The 16,524-nt window shown below is 36.1% G+C and overlaps 1 protein-coding gene across 5 annotated transcripts in view; it reads left to right on the forward strand.

Moving 5' to 3' along the window:
• Positions 1-1,830: 1,830 nt before the first annotated feature.
• The window catches only part of LOC100262719 (mediator of RNA polymerase II transcription subunit 23), a 101,231-nt gene continuing 86,537 nt past the window's right edge, over positions 1,831-16,524 (forward strand). For all 5 annotated transcript variants that reach the window (XM_010654876.3, XM_010654945.3, XM_010654906.3 and 2 more), the window contains exons 1-2: positions 1,831-1,985; positions 2,097-2,140. In XM_010654876.3, coding sequence (XP_010653178.1) covers positions 1,896-1,985; positions 2,097-2,140 — 134 coding nt within the window. In that variant the 5' untranslated portion in view covers positions 1,831-1,895. The remainder of the gene's footprint in view (positions 1,986-2,096; positions 2,141-16,524) is intronic.

Below are 16,524 nucleotides of genomic sequence, written 5' to 3' on the forward strand. Positions count from 1 at the left end.
ATGGGGCGAGATGGGGCAATACCCGAACCTGCCTCGGGTTTAAAAAAAAAAATTTCATACCCATTCCAAACCCGTTTATTAAATTTAAACCTTATCCCATTAGGGGCGGGTACCCAAAAAAACCCGCCCCGTTGCCATCCCTAATTGGTTATGTAAAAGTGCCAATAATATTATTAAATACATGTTTAATTGATGTAAAAAACAAAATAGAGCAAATATGATCTACAAGGTTTACAAAAGCCCACAATTATTATCATAGAATATGGTCTATAAAATTAAAAATTAGAGGTTAATCTCAAGCATCTTGTAATTTATAAGCACATGATATTTAAATGATATTAAAATCAAATAAAATGCATGTCCAAATGATATACAAGTAAAATACGTATAGTATAAGTCATTTTCACTATAAAATGTCTATAGGATGAGATTTTTTATTATGAAAAATTAATTAGAAGATTAATTTGGTCATTTTATCATTAATCACTAGTCTTTATAATAATTTCATATTTATACGGTATATTTATGTTTAAGCTTTAGTATTTGTACATTATTTTCTCTTTGTTTTAGTCTAATCCATGGGATGGGATAAAATTCATAAATGTCATTTAAGATCCCAATCTTTGTAAAATATGAAAAATTTGATATAAAATTATTAAGTCAATATTTGTAAAATTCTTATTTATAAATATTGTTGTATATTTATTAAAGAACAAAAATTTGGACCCAACTTAGAGGTTTCGAGCTTGGCACTCCTACTCGTTTACATGTCCCAATAAAGGGTCAATGTATTATTGTTGAACTTGAAACTAAAAAGGAAAAAGTGAGTTTTGATTCACTAATTAAAAAAATATAAAAAAAAAACTTCAACTTTTATATATCACTTTTATCTTCATCTGTTTAAAAATATTTTAAAATATATGTATTATTACAAATCATATATTTATTCCCTTAAATGACTTTTTATTTGTTAGGATAATAATATCAATTGACAAATTTTTTAAACCATTAAAATGAGAAATTAAAACTAAAAAACTTTAAACCTAAAAATATAAAAATAAAATATCAACTTTCACTTTATTAAATGATACTAACAGAAAACATAGATATTGAGAAATAGTTAAAAATAGAATAAAAGTTAATATTTTATTTTTTAAAATTTTCAGTTTTTTTTTTTGTTTTAATTGTATTTAATTTTGGTTTTAATTGTATTTTTTATTTTTTAAAATTCATATTTTATTGTTGATGTCAACTAATAAAATTTTTATTTAATTTTATTAAAAAAAAGAAGATGAGTATATTTATACAATACAATATTTAAAATAATTATTAATTAGAGGATTAGAAAGATTTTATTTATTACTTAAGGATCCATATAGTTTTTTCAAAATGATTTATATCTAATGTTATTTAATAAAAAAATTATAATATATTCATTTATAAAATATTTTTATCAAATTAAAATGATAAATTAATTTTTTGATAATTTTATTTACTATTATAAAATAAAAAGGTATTTTAAAAAATAAATATTTTACTTATCAAAATTGTATGTATTTTAAAATATTTAAAAATAAATAAATATAAAATTGATTTGTTAAAGTTGAGGTTTTTTATTTATATGTTTGATCAAATTAGTTGTTTTTCGACTAAAATTCTACAAGCACTGCGACTGCCCATTGCCCATTGCCCATTGCCCGATCCAATCGGATTGGCTTAATTCAATGACCCGATTTCTCAGTCAAGTTTCGGAGTCCAAGGACATAGCTGCGTACCGTCTCCGCAGTCTTTTTTTTTTTTTTTTTGATAGATAAAAGGATGTATATATAAGTATATAACGAAAAGAGAAAACACCAGAAACAGTCTTTTGAACCTTCATTCCCGCCCGGAATGAAATGGATCCGAACCCGAGACCATCTTCTAGGGCTTACCAGCTTCACCCTGCCCGATCCTCCATCGTCGACCTCTTCAATCTTTACTTAGGAGTATTCCCCACTTCCTTTAACCCTTCCCATTTTAATTGCGCTTTTTAAAATATTTTCATCTCTCTTTTCTTGTTGATTATTATTATTATTTTTTTTTTCCTGTTTCCGCAGAGAAGTTCCCACCAAAAACCTGAGGATTCAAATCGGGAACCTCCGTAAGTTTTGTGTACTTAAGTTGTTTCTCAATTGTGTATTGATTTTTAATTGTTAGGGTTTATGATTTGATTTGGGTACGTTGGAGGGATGATGATAGTTTTTGCGTTTTTTAGAATATATATAAGCAAGCTGATAATTAGTGAATTAGTGTCTAATTGATTTGAAGTAATGGTGGTTTAATTGCCTGGAATCTCTAATGGTGTTAGCCTCTGTTGGGCTCAAATTATAGGCTATGATATGAAAGCCATAAAGAAATTGTCGCATAATAATGGGGAGGAACACTAGACATGATAAGAATTCCAGAAGAGAGGGAAGAGATTGAATCCATTATTTAATAATGAATTAGGTGTTCAAAGCCTTTTTCACTTATCAACTCTTAATTCTACTTGCATTTTATGGTTACCACTAGGCTACATATGAAGTTTTGGCCTTTTTTGTCCCCTTGAAATAAAGTTCAAGATTACCGCACTTAAACTAATTTTCTGGCTCCCCCTTGACCTCAAGAATTAAAAGCAATGTAAATCATGCTCTAAGAGAGTATTTATTCCAGTCCTTATGATAAAGGTCATTGCTTGTGGAGGAGGTACCTAATGTGGAGGATTAGGCTTCTTTGCTTGGTTGTGGGTGGCAAGTTTCGAATCACTTATTTGGGTCTTTCTTGAAGAGCCTTGTGGAAATGCTATTACCTTTACAATGGTGTTAAATTCATGCTGTTAAATAGTCTAGCTAGCATTTTTTTTACTTTATGTCTCTCTTCATTATTCCAAGGATGACATGTTTGAGACTAGAGGAAAGCCAAAAGGGATTTTTCCTTTAAGAGGGTGCTCCACTTGAGAAAATTTTTAGAGAATTTGTCAACTATCTGTTTGGATAAAAAGAAAAGGAACTTTGGTATTAGAGCTTTATCTTCTCTCAGAATAAGGCTTTGCTTGGAAATGACATTGTAGGCTTTTTTTTTTTTTTTTTGATAGGTAAATAAGAGCTTGTATTAGAAACGCCTAGAAGCGGTGAGAACAATACATACAAAGTATACAAACATCGTCCAAGAAACTAGGCAAAAAGAAAGACAAAAAACCTTTCCCCTAACTAGACAAACAACCACTCTATAAAATCAATCATGGACAAAAGTGTGATCCTCTAAAATCAATGACATCTTAGGCTTGTAACTTAAAGGAATAACTCTTATGTAGGAAGGTGAGGTAGGAGGTGGGTTGTGGAGATCAATTAGAAGAGTTTAGAGTGAGTTTCATGATAAAACCAGATTAACTATTGATAATGTTGAGAGTTAAGTTTTGGCACATGGCATTGTGGCTTAAATTTAAGTGTTTATTTTCCCTCCTTATTTCCATGTCTGTACATTTGAGCAGCATTGGCTGGAGAGAAGTGGTAATACACTTGCTTTGTAATAGATTTTTATGTTTGGGAGTTGGATAGTATAAGGTGCTTAAAAAGGTGGCTCTAAGAGAGGGTAGGGTCTTAGGTAGGTGATGATAAACTGGTGTGGGGATGTGCCAAGGATAGAAGTTCTCTATAAAGTCTTTTTATTATTCTTTATAGTTAGAATGCGGTGTAGTCTTTCTTGTAAAGCAAGTTTAAGGTTAGTGTGAGGTGTTATTTTGACTTTTGATTAGTTTAGAAGGAGAGGATGATTTTAAGCAAATTGACATCGCTTGTTTAGGAGCAAAGAAATGTCAACTACTTACATTCTCGTCTACTATGACAAAGTTAGGGTTTTGTGGGATTCGTTGTTCTCTCTTTTTTGTATCTTGTCAGTTCTTACCGCTTTCTAATTTGGTAAGAGAGATCTTATTAGGATGGTGCAAGTGTTTTGCATGGAAGAATTGTAGGAAGGTTAAGAGGACTGCTTTGTTATGATTGCTTTAGAGTATTTGGTAAGAATGCAACTGTGTATCTTTTAATAGTGGAGCATCTATCAATTTTTTTTTTTGATATTGGAGCACTTAGATTACTTGTTTGAAGACTCCTTTGTTTAGCCTTTTTCCCTTTGACCCAGAAGTCCTTAAATGTTGGTTCTTGGCCCTTGCTAGATTTCATTTATTAGATTAGATTGTCTAAGTGGGCTGGGGTTTTGACTTTTCTTTTTCTTTTCACTTTTTTGACACCTTTGGTATACTCCCCTTATACTTAGGTGTGTCCTTGCTTCTTATTAGACAATTATTTCAATAAACTTCTTCTTTGCCTATCAAAAAGAAAAACAAATTCCTCGAATAATAATTTTTTAAAACATATCACCATGTGGAGGCAACATGATATTGGTGCACTACCATTCTTTGGCAAAAGAATTGTTTTTGTTGACATGTGAATTTTCTTTTATATGAAATGATGATTGTTGTTAAAAACTTATAATACATGATATAATCCACAATATGATACTTTTTTTTTAATGGAAACCAAGTCATATCACCTGTTTGTATCTTATCTTGAGTACATTTTATAATACACATATGGTATATAATATGATATGCAACACAAAGCTAAGATGATACATACATCTTTAACTATTTTTCATAGTTGTTAAGAAAAATCAAATTCAATTTTTTTCTTTAAAAAATATTATATTAATTGTTTAAAATGGGCTTTATAGTTAGAAATTGATCATAAAAGGAAAAAAAAAAAAAATAGAAGTAAAATACTCTTACAAGAGACAACTACTTATAACTTGTTGAGGGTAGACATGAAATGCTAAAAGTTAAAGTAAATTTGTTTTTTGTAATGAATGGATGTTATTTGAGATATTCGGATGTTAATATTGAAGATGATGATGATTGGCTAATAGAAACTTTTACTTAATATATTAATTTTTTTATGTGTATATATTTTTTTTCAACGGGGAGGGAATGGTAACAAACATGGAAAGCTAGAACTTTGGAGATGACACATAAGAACATACATATCAACGTTATATAAGTATATATGCCTCGTTAGATTTGGAACTAAAAATCGTAGCTAAAAATCAAAAAATATATTTTGTGGATTTTGTGATGAACCTATGTACATAGTTTGTTGAATTGAATTTTTCAAAACTCTGGTGTTCAATATTCTTATACTATGAACCATCTTTCATGAAATTGGTTATATATTACTATAAACTTCATGCTTTCAATATATATCTCCATATTTTATTTATTTATTATTCTTTGTATCAAAAAATTTACTACACACATCATGGAAAAATAGCAAAAGTTTATGATATGATTTATGAGTTAACAACTATGAAAATAACATTTTATTAGATAAACTATATGCAAGAGGAAGGATGAATTATCCATTAAGCTAAATAAAATATAAAGAAAAACTAACAAGAACTAAATAAAGCGTGAATGACATACACCACAATCCAGTCATGGATAAACTAAGGAAAATATGGGAGGAGGGTGGCGGGAGAAGGGAACATTGATAAAATCAACTCAAAAGAAGGGGATGGATGATACTGAATAAATGCTATTTGTGCAAAGAAGAAGAAGAAGAATAAGTTGATGACATTCTCTTTCACTGCTCGAAAATTGTCACTTTTTGTGATACCCAATGTTTTTAGAACTAGACCAATTAGCATATTGGAAAAGTTACTGGTTCACGGTTTAGTGGTCAGACCGGTGGTTGAACCATGATTGAACCAGTGACGTCATAAATATATAATTTATATTTTATTAAAATTTAAAATAATTTAAAAAATTGTAAATATAAATAAAATTAAAAATCAATAATATTTATTTTTTCATCTTTTATATAAATATATTAATATTTTAAAGTTTATTAAATAAAACATATATAATATTACATATTGAAAATTGAAGTGTATTATGTCATTAATTATATATATCTTATTATCTTATAAGTTTTAAAAAATAGTAGATATTTGAGATGATTTTATTATGTTTTTTACAACTCTTGGCACAAACCAATGAGTTGCAGGTTGGTGCAACCATGCTTACCTTAAACCTTTGGTCTAAGGTTCAATTCCAAGGGTTGTAAGCTATGCATATATAAATGATGATTGTTTTTTAAATCAGTTAGGTGGTGTTTGTTTTTTTACTTAATTCTAAATAGAACCTTAATACTTAATAGTATTAAATATTAGGTTGTTTGTTTTTGTAATATTTTATTTCTATTAAGTATTAAAAAGTAAAAAAAATCATTGTGTTATTTTTTCTATTTAGAAAAAGCCACATATTTTGGCTTTTTCTATTTAGTAAAAAGTTTATAATAAGTCATGAAAAAGTAAAAAAACAAACAACCTAAATTCTAAAACTAAATGGTTTTCAGCAAAAAGCCAAAAAAACAAACACCACCTTAGACTTGTCTTGTCCCACATTGGAAAGGCAAGAGCATAAAAATGCCTTTAAAACCCTCATTTAGCTGCCTGAATCACAACTAGCCATTGGGCCATGGAGGGTTGGGTCCTGAAAGGTGCGTGATCCATTGGTAAATGAAGCTTGTTTTTGCCCAGAACAAATTTAAAAACCCAAAGAGTTAGTTGAATCGAACCACCTTAGTTTTGTCCGGCTTGGTAGTTCAACTACTGGTTTGTTCGGTTCAATGCCGGTCCAAAGCCCATTCCGGTTCAAAAGCTCAATTGAACCGGACCAAGGTTTGGTCGACAGTTCGGCCGGTTGAACTAGTCGGTTTGGTTCGGTTTTTGAAACATTGGTAATACTTGATTTATGTTTTTTTTGGAATAGAGTGGATGATGCACTCCTTAGTGAGAGATGCCATTTTGAGCAGGCATGGACCTTTTGCTAGAAAGAAGAGGAAAAAGGCTTGGAGAGTTGCCCCTTTGTGCTTATTCTAGATAGTTTGGGGGGAGACAAATAGGAGAGTTGATAACATCGAAAAAGTAGGCCAAGTAATCAAATAATCCTTTATGTATAATTTTTTTGGAGTGTGTTAGAGTGTATATAGGAGATTGCTCCTTATCCATAATGGACTTGTTGAGTGGTTAAACTCTAAGTAACGCATGAGCGGTGTTTCTTGTGTATCCCATTGTCTTATTTTGTCCTTTTAGTGCCCGTGTGTACACATATATGCTTTTATGCGCTCTTTTATTAGGCGCTGTTAATATAATTGATCTCTGCTTATAAAAAAAACATTGATAAAATCCTCTGCCCTAAAGGCTCCATTTTGTTCATTCATTAGTTGCCTAGTTGACTGACCTTGGCTTTTAAGAAAAGGATAACCTAAGGTTCCAAAGAGGTAAAAAGTCATAGAAATCCATCCATCCTATAAACAATGCCTCGTATTCGGTCTTGATGGGCAACAATGAGAGGAACTTTGTTCAGTCTTGATTTATAGTCATAATGGGACTAATTTTTTTTTATTTTATAGATTTCCATGTATAATGGAGGAGTTTGAGTCATATTCTGATCAAAATTTTTATTTTGTGGGGAGGATCTCTCATTTTTCTCTTGATCTATTTATCTTGTATTCAATTGAAAGAGGAAGCACAAAAAATAGTGCCCTCAAAGTATGCAGGGAGTATACAAAAGCAGTCCAAAAGCTCGAAACCCCTACTTAGAGCCTAGCCAATCCAAAAAACTAACAAGAGAAGAAGAGCTCAAAACTATAGACACCCTAACCCAAGACCAAAGATTACATACAAAAGAATATTTCAGTCTATGAAGCGAAAACTTCTCATTCCCAAAAGCTAACAAGTTCCTTTCCTTCCAGACTGATCGAAAAATACAGAAGGGGGTCATTTGCCAAGCCTTTTAATGAGTTTTCCCCTCAAAAGCTCCAGGCCACCCAAGAAGAGTTTCCTTCACTGAACACGATAGAACCCAAGCCATACCAAATAGGGAGAAAATGAGACTCCATAGAACCCGCGTCTTTACACAATGAAGTAAAAGGTGATCCACCATCTCTACTTCAGAGAGGCATAGAAAACACCTGTTAGCCATAGAGTACCCCCTCCTCTGAACTTGCTTCAAAGTTAATATTTTACCCCAAGAAGCCTCCCAAGCAAAGAAGGCTACCTTAGGAGGTATATTCACCCTCCAAATACTATTACAAGGGAACAAATGAGAGTCTCCAGGCTCCAAAATAGAATATGACAACTTGATTGAGAAAACACCATTCTTTGAAGTTGTCCAAACCACTCTATCTTCGTCTTCCCTCTGCACCCTAAAAGCTTGGATCTTGAGCATAAAATGCTCCACCATCTCAATCTCCCAATCATTAAACGCCCTTGAGAAAAGAGGGGTCCAACCCTCCCCATCACTGTCCGGGTTCCAAACATCTGACACCCAAGCATCTTTAGACAGGGAGATGGAAAATAAAGAGGGCAATGATTCACAAAGAGGCTTATCTCCACACCACTTATCTTTCCAAAATTTTACTCTCTGACCACTGCCCACTTGGTAGGCTAGTCTACTATTCAGAAACAACCACTTATTTCTGATTGCTTTCCAAAGCCCAACACCATACCTCCCACTTACGGCCTGAGTGCACCAATCCCCCCCTTCCACACCATATTTCCGACTGATAACTTGCTTCCAAAAAGCCTCTCTTTCATTGGCATAGCGCCAATTCCACTTACTTAAGAGAACTCTATTCATCAGAGCTAAATTTCTCACACCCAACCCACCTTTCCTTTTTTCCAAGCAAACTAGGTTCCACCTAACAAGGTGTGGCCTCTGCATAAGAGCTCCCCCACCCCACAGAAAATCCTTCTGAATCTTCTCTAGTCTCAACCTAAGTTTTCTGGGCAAATAAAAGAGAGACATGAAATTTATAGGCATGTTAGAGAGAGTGCTTCGGAGTAGAGTGAGTCTCTCTCATTTTGAAATATATGGTCTCTTCCACATTGCGAGTTTTTTTTGAAACCGCTCTTCAACACCATCCCAAAACGCCTCTGATTTGAAGGGGGCCTCCAAAGGCAGACCCAAATAACAAGAAGGGAGACCACCCACTTTACAACCCAACTCTAAAGCCAAATCCTCTATATCATCCACCCTCCCCACTGGGATTAACTCGCTCTTCTCTAAATTGATTCTCAACCCTGAACAAGCCTCAAACCACATAAGAAGCCAGCTTAGATAAGTCATCTGGTCCTCAGACTCCTCACAAAACACCAAAGTATCATCCGCAAATAACAAGTGCGAGATCAAAATCCCCTCACCACTTCGACCTCTCACCCTCCACCCAGATAAAAACCCCCCATTAATAACCCTTCTCAACAAACAACTAAACACCTCCATGGCTATCACAAACAAATAAGGGGAGAGGGGGTCTCCTTGTCTTAGTCCCCTCGAACTTTGGAAAAAACCGGAAGGAGAGCTGTTTATTAAAACAGAAAATTTCACAGTAGAAATGCACAATTCTATCCACTTTAACCATCTCTCTTCAAAGCCCATTTTTTTAAGCACAACCAACAAGAACTTCCAGCTTACATGATCGTAAGCCTTCTCTATATTTAACTTACACAACCTTGCTGCCACATTTGCAATCAAAACTGCATCTAAAATTTGTCTACCCTCCACAAAGGCATTTTGGGACTCCGAAATCACTTTCCCCATAACCTTCTTAATTCTATTTGCCAACACCTTGGCCAACAACTTGTAAAGGCTTCTCATAAGGCTAATTGACCTGAAATCTTTCAAATCTTCTGCACCTCTCTTCTTTTGGACTAAAACCAGGAAAGTAGCATTTAGAGACTTTACAAAGCTGCCCCTCTCATGAAAATCTCTAAAAAAACCCATAAGCTCAACCTTCACCACATCCCAACAAAATGTCCAAAAGCCATCAAAAAGCCATTCGGACTGGGGGCTTTGTCCTTGCCTAGATATGAAAGAGCTGCAAAGACCTCTTCTTCCGAAAAAGGAATCTCCAGCCCTTTAGCCTCACTTCTGTTTAACCCCATCAAAGACAACCCTTCAATACTTGGACGCCACCCCTCTTCTTCTAAATAGAGCTTTTGAAACGCCCCCACCACACTATTTTTTAAATTATTCTCCTCTAAATGCCAACAACCATCTACTTTCAACTTGGACAACCAATTTCTTCTACTATGAACATTCGCCATCCTATGAAAAAATCTGGTATTATTGTCCCCCTCCTTCAGCCATAATTCCCTAGACTTCTGCCTCTAGGAAATTTCTTCCCTCAACACCCAAGACTTATAAGACTCTCTCGCCTCTGTTCTTGCTTCACACTCTTCTAGATTTAAAGCTGAGCATTTCTCATTTTTGTCCTAAAATACAACCTTTCTGAGAGCTTCTCCCTTTTTATTCTTAATGAGACCAAACACTTCTATATTCCAATTCTTCAAAATATCTTTTAAGGCTCTCAATTTTGCGTCTAAAATAAAACTGGAGGTCCTTGTACAATTTAAACTCCCCCACCACGTCTTCATCTTGTCTTTGAAACCCTCTTCCTCCAACCACATGTTCTCAAATCTGAAAGAGGGAAGGTCCCCTAGTCAAACCTCTGCCTTCTAGAAGAATTGGAAAGTGATCAGAGACTGGTCTAGGAAGAACTCCCTGCACAGCCTCATTGAAAAGACTATCCCAGTTGTTTGTCATAAAAAACCTGTCAAGCCTAGAGTGGGACTGGTTATTCAAACCGTCTCTCCAGGTAAAAGGACCCCCCTTCAAAGGGAAATCCCTCAACTCCAAATCCTCTACCACTTCAGAGAATCTCCTCATTGAAGCGGTCAACCTACCTCCCCTACTTCGCTTCTCTAAAAATCTTACCATATTGAAGTCCCCTCCCACACACCATGGGTCACCCTATAAACCTTTTATTGATCCAAGCTCCTCCCAAAACTCCTCTCTCTCCCTATTGCAAACTGGCCCATACACACCAGTGAACACCCACTTCAATACATCCACACAATTTTTGAACCGACACGAAATTGAGAATTCCCCTTCTTCCAAATCAACCAACTCATCCATTCTGTTATCCCAAAACACCAGAATACCTCCAGTTGCACCCCTAGAATTGACTGCTCTCTAGTTTAGACGTCTTCCCACCCCTAGGCTCCGAACAAGCCCTATAGTCATTTCTTTAATTTTAGTTTCCCGCAGACAAACCACATCCACTCTTTGGGATTTTATGACTGACTTAATGACCTTTCTTTTATCTCTATCATTAGCCCCTCTAATATTCCACGGTTAAATTTTTATCTTTATTTGTAGCCCAATCCGGAAGCCCCTCCAAAAATACCCACACTAGTACCCAATTTAGTTTTTTTTTATAGCTTACTGTCCACTCCAGCTTCTTGAGTTCCCTATTGGATTTTGAAGATTTCAAAATCGTTTTTCTGGTTGCCCTGTCTTGCCTCTTATGATCAATCCTTCCCTTCATTCTCCTCAAGAGGTACAAAATTTCCTCTTCATACCCTTCCGTCGGCATTCCGAGGCACCAATTGAACTTTGCAAGACACTTGGAGCTCCACCCTTCATCCTGCCCCCTCTCTTCCCGATAAAGATCAATCTTTTCCTCCAATGGACTCACATAATCCAAACCAACCGGGACAAGTGCTAGCTCAGCCGCACTATCACTGCCTCTCGAACCCCAAAGTGGCTCTTTCTAGCCACTGAGAGTTGACAAATCTTCAGTCCGCACTACTCGCAACGAAATCCGGTCCATCGCCCCTTCCACTGTCCCTTCCGCTCCACTTGACACCCCCTTCCTTCGACACCAATAAGGCTTTGTCAGGCCCTAAGGAAAGAGTAGAAGAAGAAGAAACCCAAAGCCCCAAAGAAAAAGAGAGTTTGGGATTAGCGGGATACCTAGATGCTTCCTCTAACAGTGTCGCGTCGGTGAGCTTCAGACGACCAGGAAGCAACTCCTCGGCGGTGGCACCTTTGACGGCAAGAAGCTCCTACTCCAACCCCACGGCCCCCTTGTGGGTTCTGTAGGAGCCCTAAAAGAAGAAGAAAGCTTCCCCGATAGGCTCAAGAAGGGCTTATTAAAATTGGGCCCATGAGGCCCCAAAGAGTTGTCACCCAGGCCCACCTCCACTAGTCTGATGGGATTTGGGCCTCTGTCCCATTCCCTTGCACCACTTGAGCCCATGCAACCATTTTCTTTAAGAGCCTCCCATGCCCATTCACAGTTGAGACCAGCTCATTTGCTCTAGCCTGGCTACCCCCTGCGGCCGTTACAACTCTATACCTTCTGCCATACTCAACTTGCACTTCTGACCCCCCAAGATTGATCACCAATTTGAAAATCCCTCTCACTACCACAAGCGCATGCGCCGCCCCCCCTTTCATCCTTGTCCTCCAGCCCCTCTTTCATATGCCAGGCTGACCTCGACACTACCTGAGAAACCCAAGGGGGGGTTTCCCACCATAGACTAACCGCCCAGCTAAAATTCCCAGCCATTACCTGCAATGAACCTGACATATTCTTCCCAGAGGCTCTGACCAAGATACGAGCCCACTGCAACTATGAAAAGTAAGTTGTTTCCTCATCAACAACTATGAACCCCCCACAACTCTCTCCAATTCTCTTAAACACATCTCTACTCTAAAGGTGAAGTGGAAGTCCTACAACCTTCACCCAAACTTCCTTGGCATGGCTCCCGCTCCAAAAACACCCCACTTTAGGTCCCCATTTAGCAGGAGAAACTCTCTCTCCTTAAAACGTCTGCTGCCCCTTAAAAGCACCGAATCAACTTCATATTTATTTTCAAATTTGAACAACACAAGGGCTCTACCCAACCTGGAAATTTTTAAACCTCTCTTAGGAGACCACCTTTCAAATGCCCACTCCTTCAAAGAGAACAGAGGAGGAACAGACTCAAAACTGTCCCTAAAATAGCCAACCAAGCAACGACTTAGCTGCTCTTCCTACAAAGCAAATCATGGTCCTCTACATGCACCTATAAAGAATCCCTTGGTTCCCCTGTCTTCACTCTCGCGACTTTTGCATACACACTTTTTCCTTTCTCATTCCCTTTGATACTACATCCATCCTTTTTAGGGTTGGAAGGTCCCAGATCACCTTTGCTCAGAGTTGGAGTGGAAACTCCAAGGGCCCTTAACTTCTGAGCCAACAACAACCACCCCCCTACTAAGCCTTTTTCTTTTAGAAAAACAAGACAATATTTCTTAGCTTCCACGTCTCTTACCGAACAAAGTAAAAACCTACCAGCTTCATTAGAACGACACTTCAGTCTAAACTTTCTTCCTCTTTTTTCCCAAACTTTTAGACACCTTAAGTTAGACTCTCCTCTACACCAAGCTTCCACACCTTCCAACAGATAGCTTAAGCTTTTTTCTCCAAATCTTATCCAAGAGGAAAAGCCTTTGCTTCTTTCCACAATAGTCCCTCTCTGTTTACCTCGGACCTCTTCAATGGAGATTTCGAATGTTTTAGATTCCACTGCAAACCAACACTTTCCACTTTGCGAAACTCCTCTGCAGTCATTGAATTCACAACTTTGCAGCTTGAAATCACTATGGGTTAACAATATATATCAGGCCAAATTGAGATATAACCCTCAAACACCCTGCCACATGAGCAACCTTCTTTTCTTGATCTATTTATCAATATACAATCTATCTTTGTTTCTAATCCAAAAAGAAAAAAAAAAATGCCTCATATACATGGAGACCCCCATGAGATAACAATAATTGAATCTACTCCCATGCTAATATTACTAAGGATATATGAGTCGTTTTAGTCAAACCTTCTAAAAATGGTAACATTTCCACCTTGATTTTCAAACTGAAGCCAACTAGTTTGGAGAAAACTCTAACTGCACTATTGCCATGATGTTTGAAAACTCCTTTAATCCTCATTTGGTCTTGATTGCCTAGTGCGTTCTAGTGGTGAAGGAACCCACAAAGCTCTAAGCACCACTTTTCTTTTAATGTCCCTACGCTATTTTCTCCATCCAGTAAAATCATTCCATTGGGTTTTTTAGAAACTTTATGGTGATAAGCCTGTAAAGAGTAGTGAGGTCGTGTACTCTATAACAAATCCAAAGGCTTGCACTAGTTCTAAAAGCCCTAGTATTCCTTTCTAAGCAAATTGCTATACAATGACATGTTGCCTACATTCAACAACAAGTTGCCCATAGAATAACCTTTGAAAGTAATAATAATCATGTTTGCCAAATTGATAAGGAAAGGTTGAGAAATGTTTGCCAATTGGAAGATTCTTTGCCACAAATCCTTAGCAGTAAAATAAAGAAGGAAACATGATTATTTATTTATTTTAGTTGATTTATTTTATTGTTTTATTGTTGTGCAAGTAAACAACATAGCAATTGGGGCTACTGACTTTATAAGGCCTCATAATTTATATGGTAAGTTGTAAAAATGTCCTGTGAGTTTTCTAACAACAAAAGGAACCTCCTTTAAGGTTTTGAACTTCTTGTTGATCTATTCTCAACTTTATAGATAATTGACATGTCTTGGTGTTGCTCTCCACCCAATATTTTCCGGTTTAGGGTTATTTTTTTATTAGGCCTATGCCCTTAAGAAAAAACCTCAATAGTGTGTTGTGAAAACCCTCCATATATGACTCTTCCCCATTCACTTCTTAGGCGATATGGGACACTATAGTCCACCCCCCTTTGAGGCCCAGTGTCCTCACTTACACACTTCTGACTGGAGATCAAACTTTGATACCATTCTGTCATAGCCTCACTCTCTACCCAATATTGTCTGATTCAAGGTTGCAGTGGCTCACACACGACCCAATAGCCGGTCTCAGTTTTGCTTCTTTATTGGGCATATGCCCTTAAGAAAAGACCTCAATAGTGTGGTGTGAAAGCCTTCCATATATGGCTCTTCTCCATTCACTCCTCGGGCGACATGGGACATTACATGACACAAGCAACCATTCTTAAAAACACAATTCTTGATATCTAAGTGTCAAAAAATCAAAAGTAGATTTAAGTATGATTTATTGCTAAATTAGAGGAAAATTAAAAGAATATAAATTTTTTTATAGGTTACTGTTGTGTTTCAAATTTCATTTAGTTCCTATTTTTTAGGCCTAGATTTTCTTTGTACAGTTGTTTCCTTTCTTGTGTATTCCATGCACTTTTTTTATTTTTTTTTATTTTTATTTTTATGAATAAATAGCAATAAATTAAAAAGGAAAAAGGCACATCAAGGAAGCGCCCCAAAGTATACGTATTCCATGTACTCTTTAAATACTTTTGTACACCAATTATCCATTATTGAATGAGAGTGACAAATTTTCTTAAATCCGTGTTCATGGTTTTAGAGTTAGGTTCCCTATTGGAGTTGGCTTTGCAAAAATAGAAAAACTATTTTTGTCATTTTTTCTTTAGGCCTTTCATTGCTAGGATCAGAGAAGGAAGTTCTTCTTTGGCTTGTCGAGAGTTCAGCTAAGCAAAAAGGGAGTGGATAAAACGCTTGGAGTGATTGAAAAAGAAGTTTCTGTGGAGTCAAGGCCAATGCCTCTTCAACAACACTCTTTTCAGACTATCACCTATGAAATTGGCGATAATTCGACAATTTTTATTTTTTTTGATAGATAAAAAAGAGCTTGGATTAGGAACGCCTAGAAGAGGCGAAAACAATACACATGAAGTATATAATCAAATGCCTAAGAAACTAGGCAAAAAGAAGACAAAAAACATTTCCTCTTACTTAACAAACAACCACTTTATAAAGTTAATCATAGACAAGGTATGATCCTCTAAATGCACCCTAGCCCAATTCACAAAAGTATGCAGAAAAGAATATTTGATAGCTTGGTCTAATCCAATAATTAAAATCACCACCCATAAGCTTTGTGGACAAAATTTCCTTTTCTACTCTTAATTAGTGAAACTGTTCATCTAAAGTTGTGAGAAATTTGGCTACTTGACTGGTGCAATCAAAGCACCAAAGGAGGATGATTTGATGTTTTCTACATGAGATTAAGAGAATCTCATGATCATGTCATGGCCAGTTAATTTGATAGAGCCAGAGATTGGCTAAACATATCTATTCCTTTCAACAACTGAGGATTTATGGGATGTGGTGAGTGAAACATACTATGACTTGGGAAGTTCTGCACAAGTATGTGAAATAAAAACCAAAATGTGTGAGACTAAGCAAAAAACTTAAGATGTAACTACATGCTATAACATTTTAAATAGACTTTGGGAAAAATTAGATTTATTTTATACATAGTTGTGAAAGGCGCACCTAGGCTCCAGGCAACGTGACGCCACCCTGTAGTGCCTTGCCCGATTTCAGGAGCAACTCCTTCAAGGAGGCGCTGATTAGGCGCGCAAGGAGCTTGCTTCTTGGTTAGGCACGACGCCCCCAACAAGTGCGCCTTTATCCTCTGCCATCGCCTTTTTTTGTTATTTTTCTTTTTCTTATTCTTTTTTTGGTCTTCTTCTCCTTTCGACAATGAGTCGTAGAGCAGTAGAGGGAAAACGACGAGG

This window comes from Vitis vinifera, chromosome 1 (genome assembly GCF_030704535.1).
Source record: "Vitis vinifera cultivar Pinot Noir 40024 chromosome 1, ASM3070453v1".
NCBI classification, from domain to species: Eukaryota; Viridiplantae; Streptophyta; class Magnoliopsida; order Vitales; family Vitaceae; genus Vitis; species Vitis vinifera.